The 7,905-nt window shown below is 53.3% G+C and overlaps 1 protein-coding gene across 1 annotated transcript in view; it reads right to left on the bottom strand.

Moving 5' to 3' along the window:
• Window positions 1-566: 566 nt before the first annotated feature.
• HDGF (heparin binding growth factor) overlaps window positions 567-7,905 on the bottom strand; it is a 29,894-nt gene continuing 22,555 nt past the window's right edge. Inside the window, exons 2-6 of the mRNA XM_084613920.1 lie at window positions 5,871-5,947; window positions 4,526-4,664; window positions 1,813-1,995; window positions 1,232-1,449; window positions 567-848 (exon numbers count right to left, since the gene is read on the bottom strand). Coding sequence (XP_084470046.1) covers window positions 842-848; window positions 1,232-1,449; window positions 1,813-1,995; window positions 4,526-4,664; window positions 5,871-5,947 — 624 coding nt within the window. The 3' untranslated portion in view covers window positions 567-841. The remainder of the gene's footprint in view (window positions 849-1,231; window positions 1,450-1,812; window positions 1,996-4,525; window positions 4,665-5,870; window positions 5,948-7,905) is intronic.

Genomic DNA, 7,905 nt, shown 5'->3' with positions numbered 1-7,905 from the left:
TGGACAGCGGCTATGGAAAACAGCAGCTGGGGCAAAGCGGGACATCACGCCCCTAGTCCTGTTTAAAGGGACTCGTGCCCATTAATAACGCAGGACGCATAAACCAATGGTGAATCCCATTTATGGAGCAGGGAATGCACAGTTAGGTCAGGGATCTCTGTGGTGCATCCTCACAAGAGCAAGATTCCCAAATCTGATTGGTGCATCTCCCTCTGCTATTGCTCTTCTGGGACTCAGAACTGGAAACAGACCAATGGGCCACGATTCACATTTACACGAAGGCCCTCTGACATTGCTCTGGCCACGCAAAAGGTCCTTTGTGCGCACTTTAAGGCCCTTTTAACGTGGCACATGCAGCATCAAGGGGCCTTCGTGTAAATGAGAATAAGGCCCAGTTCATCTAAATTTCATCAAAGAAACCCCTCAAAAACAAAACGGAACTATCCAGCAATTCTTGAAGGAGACAGACTCCAACTCTGCCCCTCCTCCCCGGAGATCACCTGACTTTAAACCCTCGTGCAAGCACCACTGAAGAGAAAGCAAGTTGTAGGAAGTGATAGGAAACATTTTAAAAAGGCATGAATCGCTTTTATTTCAAATCAACTGATCAGCGCCCCCTAGAAATCACTATTACAAGCATGCGCCCTGCTACGGGTGGGCGAAGGGGAGGGAGGGAGGGGGGAGAGACGGGATGGTTCGTGTTACTGGTTTCTTTTTATTTCTTTTTTTCCCGAATTGCAGACACGATGAGCCGATGAGGAACGAAACTGTTTAGCACCCAGGGAACCCAGCGGGAAAGGAACAGCCCAGACGATCAGCTCAGCTTGGGAAGGCCGGCCAGCTACAGACTGCGGGAGTGGAGAAGGAACAGGGAAGAACATTAGGGGCGATGAACGTTACGGTGACAGCAATCAGGATCGGGGCCACGTGGCGGAGGATAATGGGGCGGGGGAGGGGCCGTGCACCTGCAATCAGATCCCGCCTGGAGCTCTCCCATCCAAGGATTAACCAAGCCTGGCCCGTTTAACCCCAGCAGAAGGGCTGAAGCGTTGTGACGCTTCCCATCCTCCCCCGTTTCTTACGTCCCCTTCCCCCTGAAACGGACAGGCAAAGTCCTGCTAATTTCCACGTGACCTGCACCAGACCCTTAGGGCCTGATGCCGTGATGGGAACCTAGCCTCCCGCTTCTGTAGGGGTGACATGCCAGACCCCACCCTCCTCCAGTCCCTACCTCTCCTTGTGATCTCTGATTTCCTCCATGGCAGCTTTCTCCTTCCCCTCTGGCTTGGCCTCTCTCGCGTCCGGGACTCCAGCGGGGTCACTGTTCTTCTCCTTCTCCCCTTCGGGGGGGCTGGGCTTCTGTTTCTCTCCCTCCTTGGGGGCGTCTTCGTTCTCTACTTTCTTCTCCCCTTCCTGGCCCTCCGCCTCTTTGGCGCGTTTAGGGGAGTCCTGCCAATGGGAAGGGGTCAACTGGGACCGACGACGGGGCCACCCCCTCCCTGCCCGGGTGTTGAGAGAGGTCCGGAGCTGGCTAATGCTCCTCTGGGCTAGGCCCCTGCCTGCAGGCACAGATACCCCCACACAGTGGTGGTGGGCTTGGGGGGGGGTCCTCTGATCTTTTCTCAGAGCCCAGCCCCAATCCTCCAACCTCCATCTCAGGGACCAACCCTGTTCCCCAGTCTCAGGGACGGGCCCCGATCTTTATCCCTGGGCTCTGAGTTCCAGACAGCACTGTCACCATGCCCTGGTCTGTCTCCGATCTACAGCCCACTCCGTCCCTGGGCAGCTCGCTGGGGGCCTCCCCCCCGCTACCTCCAAGGCATCTTCCGCTTTCCTCTTGATCCCAGCCTTCTCGTTCTTCTCCTTGGTTTGCTCGTCGATCACCAGCTTGCCCTCTTCGTCACTGCTGCCCTCCGCGTTGCCTTTCTTCTCACCGTCGCCCTCCAGCTCCTGCTCGGGCTCAGCACCCTCTGGGCAGCTCTTCTTCTGGGTCGGCTGCAGGAGGATACAGGGATGGCAGGGGAAGGGAGGGAGGATAAACCGACCGACGGAGGAAGATGGAAGGGGGGACACAGTTATTGCAAGGTGGTAGGAAGACCGGTGCCCTGTCTCTGCCCCTCACTCCTGACAGCTGCTCCCCAGTGCCAGCTGCTATTCAAGGTCAGGGATGGTTCTACACAGCCTATTTCTTCCCCCACGACTCAAAAATTAACCATTTCTATTCCTGGCAAGCATCTTAACACGTACCCTTGGAGATGCACAGACCGGTCAGCCACCAGTCGTGGCCCAGCATCTCCCTCTCTGTGCCTCAGTTTCCCCCTTGCAGGGAAATAGGAATAGGAGGGGGTCTCCTACCCAGTGACCACCTCCTCTCCACAACTATGTTTCTATAGCACCTTGCTGCAGGTGGACTCCAAGCACTGTGCAGCCGTGGCCAAATGACACACAGAGAGCTGAAGCCACTTCTGGGGTGGAGCGTGACAACGGCTCGTGGGAGAGGAAGCAGAAAAGTTTAAATGGCAGGGGGCATTTAGGGAGGCAGGACTGAGTTTGCAGATTTTTGACCAGGTCTCGGGCAAGCACCTCCAACGCCTATGAAAAGATGGGTCTTGAATGACCATAAGTCCTTGCTTTTAGCCATCTTCCAGAATATGGCACCTCCCAGAAGCAAAGCAAAGCAAAGCACCCTCTGGGTTACTGCCTCCCAGAGAAGTGCTCCCCTCTGAATGCCCCAACCCCACTTGCCGAGTACCTAGACATTTCTTGGAGGTCTCCCATCCACAGCCCAGCCCTCGCTTAGCTAATAAGACCTGAGAGCATCGCAGCAGAGCTGCTGCAGGCTACCCAGAGAAATATTTTAGATGAGATTGCAAAGCAGAGCTGCTTTGATCCCAGCATGTTCTGCAGCCTGCGGAGAAAACCCACCCCCGAAACGTCAGTGCAGTGGGTTCACTCACTGATTCAAGTTATGAAAGACACACCCGGCTTGAAACCTGCACCTCCCCCCTTTGCACCTTAAGAAGCTTTTACTCTTGGCAGGGTAAAGAGGGCAGGCAGCATGAACCCATGGCTCAAGCATTGGACTAGGGCTCAAGGGATCTTGGTTATATTCCCAGATCTACCACTGGGGGATCTCAAGCAAATCCCCCCTGGCCTCAGTTTTCTTTCCCACACTTTGCTCGTGTGGTGTATTCAGACTGTGTTGGACATACTGCTCCTCCCACCTGATATCGGTTAAGAACATAAGAACGGCACTACTGGGTCAGACCAAGGGTCCGTCTAGCCCAGTGTCCTGTCTTCCGACAGTGGCCCGTGCCAGGTGCCCCAGAGGGAATGAACAGAACAGGGAATCAACACGTGATCCATCCCCTGTCGTCCACTCCCAGCTTCTGGGGTTGGGGTCTCCAGTACTGTCATAATGATCCTCATTAACGGACAATTAAAACAGATCAGTCCTGGAACTTGGAGCAGATCAAAGTTTTCCTATAGAGATTCCACCCCCCACTCCAAGGTGGCTTTTCGACAAAACCAAAAATCTTGTGAAAAACTTCCACTTTTGTCAACACAATAATCATCATAATATGGCTTGTCACTGAAAAACGGAAAGCCAACATTTTTCGATTTTAAACCAGAACATTTTCAGTTTGGGGGATTTTGGCTTTTCAACAGTTTTAGTCTAAAATTTTTCATCGGGGTTAGGGGAGGGGAGAGAAATAATTTCCCCGCTATCTTCATTTACCCCCACCCCGCCCCCCTACCCCATCTATAAGGGGCTGAAGGAATAAGGCTCTCGTTAACTTCAACCAACTTTGGATCAGGGCAGGAGGGATTGAGATTAGCTTTCCTGTCCTATCCCCATTTTACAGACAGAGAAACTGAGGCACAAAGAGGGGCAGTAACTCATTAAGATCACCCAGCAAACTGGGGCACAGCTGGGAATAGATTCCAGGAGTCCTGATTCCCAGCACCTCCTGCTCTAAACTTTCAACCCCACTCTCCTCCCAGAGCCAGGGACAGAATCCAGGAGTCCTGACTTCCAGCCCCATACTTACCCACAGGACTAAATTCCCTCTCTCCCTTGACGATTACCTTCTTTAGGAGAGCGGTATCTTGATCTCATGCCTGAAAAGATCACTGGGTTGGCGTCTCTTAACCCCTTCAAACTGCCCCTGCTCACCTTCCCCAAAACCCCGACTTAGTACGTAGGACCTGTCCCTCCAGTGCCTGGCCCCAGCAACTACAACAACCTGCGACTGGCGCACACGGGGACAAATCTCTACTTCGCTCCAGTGCAAGATGCTTGGGTTTTTGCTGGCAAAGGTCCTGGGTTCGATCCCTGCTGAAAGCCACAATGCCGGTTTGGATTTGGCCACAGCTTTCGTGTATAACAAAGGAGACCAGAGTGGAGTCACTACGGGTGGAATTACCCTCTGGGCAAGGGATGCGCAGGCCTCTGCCTGAGGACGAGCTCTGCCCTACGTGAATCAGCCGGGGGCCAGCAGAGAGGTTTAATCGGCAGACACACCTGATACCCAGAGGCTTTGACGGTCGGGTTGTTCTCGATCTCCCACAAGCCTTCACTGAACCCTTTCCGTTTGTTGGGCTTCCCGAACTTCTCCTTGCACTCTTCGTAGGGGAAGAGGTCTTTGGGACCCAGGAACGCCCTGCATGGTGGAAAAGGGAAGAAGCAGTAATAACAGACCATGAGCAATACGCCTCCACTGCATTCCCTAGCTGAGGATCGCTAAGCAAGCGTGCCAGCCGCGACCTGTCTGGGAGGCAGGGTCCGATGGTGAAACTGAGGCACGAGGCATGGAAGTAACTTGGGGATTTCAAAGGCATCTGAGGGAGAGAAACACCCAACTCCTGCAGAAAGCCAGCTGGTGCCTTAGGACGTTCGTAAATCCCAGCTCTGATTTCCTGGACCTGCCTTATCGAAGTTTTTTTGTCGGTGAATTCAATGTTGGGGCTTAGGAAAAACAGCAGCCCTCCGTAGTTGCAACAGAACTCTGCATGGGGGGAGTGGGGTGTCTCTTGAAACGTCTCCATGATCCAGATCGTGGATGTTTCTACAGCTTCCCCTGCCCCCACCCGCCCAAATACAGCAAATCTGGATAAATTCCTAGCACCACAATGATCAAACCGTCCCCCCACAGTGGCATTAAATACGTTGATGTGACCCCACCCAGGGACGGAGCTGGAAAAGGCTGCTCCTTGGTTGGAGGCAGATAGGCAAACGCTGGTCAGGGGATATTAATATTTCTATTATTATTATTATTTGCATTGCAGTAGCTCCTAGGAGCCCTAGCCACAGACCAAGAGCCCATGGTGCTAGGTGCTGTACGAACACATGGTCCTTGCCCCAAGGAGCTTACAATGAGAATATCTTGGTCTATTTCGTTCATCTTATTTTTAGTGCCAGTCTGTCAGAGGAGGGAAGCTCCCCCCGACAGGGGACAGCTTTGGTTACACCACAGGTAAGGGGAAGGCGCCAACAGAAACCATTTTCTCTCTGCTGTCATTTCATGCTAGGCCTCCCCTCTTGTCTTGCTCCCATGCCCCTTCCTCATCACTATCTCCCCTCTGCCCTGAGGGGGACTGACCAGGAGGAAGGCTGTCCCGGTGACGGACACATCTCATGTCACAAGCGCACGGCAGGGTCTTGCTGGAAAGAGACCGGGTGCCCTTTGATAGCTCTGCTGAGATTTGAACCCAAGACCCTACCCTTGGCCAACTCATGCATTTGCCTGAACACTGCTCACTTGATTCTGACGGACACCCGCATCTCGCTCCCCCAACATGCACACATTCCCCTGCCCTTAAACGCACGTGTGTTCCCCCACCCGCCCCCATTTTAAAATCTCACTCACGTTTCATGGGTCCCGAAGAAGAAGACTTGGTATTTATTGGAGGAGGATTTGACGGCGGATTCCGGCATCTCGTCGATCTGTTCAGGGGACACAAATCATGGGGTGAGAACAGCCCCTGTGCCGCAACCCAAAGCCATGCTAAACAGACCCAGCTCGCCCCCCGCAACTGTTCTCACCCAAGAGTTACACACAAAACTCAAGCCTGGTTTGTTTAGGTGCCAGTTCACCCCAATCTTTACACGGCGCATTCGAGCCTCAGCCGGGCACAACAATGCTCAGAGATGAATTGAGAACAAAGGCCAGGGAGCTCAGCAACCCCTGATCTCCAAAGTTCTCCAGGAAAGAAGATGGAAATATCTGGGACATGTGTTAGAGGCCAATTGAAAGCATCCCTCCATCCTTCAGCAAAGATCAATGTATGAGCTTTAACAAGCCAAATCTCCCATGTTTGTACAGCGCCTTGCTCTTCCAGAGCACCTTTCATTGGCAGATCTCAAAGTGCTTCACAAAGGAAGGTCAGTGTCGTTAACCCCATTTTAAAGATGGGGAAACCGAGGCTCAGAGCGGGGAAGTGACTTGCCCAAGGTCACCCAACAGACAGAGCCGGGATATAGAGATTGTGCAAAGAGTGGCCCAGGACAGACAGGCATGTGCAGCCTCGTGGATGCGCTAAGCGACGTCTCATGGCGTGGGCTTGGAAATGTTTCTCGGAAATGAATCATTTACTGACAGACACACACAAACACACAGGGAAAAAGCAAATAAGGTGTTTAAGACATAGTATCCAACTAGTTGCAGGGCTAGATGAGGAATGAAAACATTTATTTGCAAATTAAATTATTGACCAATTGGCAGGGGAGGTGCTGGAGGGGATGAGAATCTTAACGTAATACTGGCAGGGAATATTATTTTGCGTGCCCTGAGCCGAGGGCCAGGTTAGCAGAAAGGAGCTAGCCTCACCAGTCTGGTCTCGGGTCGCACACAGATCAGGGCATAGGCGGAGATCAGGGCCAGACATGGTTCATGCGGCACAGAGCTCCAGTCTAGATAAAGGAAGGATTTATTACCTCCACTTTACAGAATGGAAACTGAGGCACAGGGTAGAACCAGGGATTAAAGCCAGCTCTCCAGCCCAGTGCCTTCCCCACACACCCACCCTTTCTCCCAGGGGGCTCTTAACCAGGCTTCCTCTGCCCAGCATGAAGGGGGGATTTTACATCCTGAGGCCTGGGCTATATACACGAGCCATCCCAGAATGCACTGCCCCACCCACTGCTGGTGCTTCTTTGCATGCGTGTTGCTCAGGTGGCCTGTCCTTGCTGCGGCATCATGGGATAGCTACCCAGGGCTCCCCCTGCCCCCCCCCCACACACACACGGCAGGGACTGGCTCTTGTTTTGTGCAGGCACCGATCCCGACTGAGCACCGGCGAAACATTACTGGAATTATTAACCATTTTCCCAGAATGCACAAGTCAGGTGTCATGGTTGGGACCACTACAGCTGCACCCAGACAGGTGACTTGTGGCGGGGCTGGGACCCAAAGCGGCCCCGTCAGCACAACTTCCCCATGCGAGTCGTCCTCAGCCAGAGCAGTGCGAGGGTACGTTGTTGCACCCATAGCGTGGACGGGACCTACACGCTGGTTTTATACCAACATTATTTATTAACTTGCTCTGTGGCCCATGGCACCAGGCGCTGTACAAACACAGAATAAAAGGACAGTCCCTGCCCCACAGCATTTCCAACCATTCTATGTCCCTGGGCACAGTGGATGGGGTAAATCTGGCCGGCAGCTATAACTTTGAAGCATAGCTCTGATCCCTGGGCGGGCAGTGGCCCCCAGCTTCACAGAACAGTCACCCTGCAGATATTAATATATTGACCCTTGCAAATAGGGGCATGATCCTCTTCCATCCTCGCACGGCCATTCAAGTGCAAAGCTGGGGGCCGAAACGCAACCAAACCCCCAAGGATCTGGCCTGGCGTGAACGTCTCCAGCAGGCAGGGAGTAGCAATGAAATACAGGCAGAGAA

The sequence above is a fragment of the Lepidochelys olivacea genome (genome assembly GCF_965140295.1).
Source record: "Lepidochelys olivacea isolate rLepOli2 genome assembly, chromosome: 24".
Taxonomy (NCBI): Eukaryota; Metazoa; Chordata; order Testudines; family Cheloniidae; genus Lepidochelys; species Lepidochelys olivacea.
The sequence above is the reverse complement of the archived record's forward strand: the minus strand, read 5'-3'. Positions and strand labels throughout refer to the sequence as shown.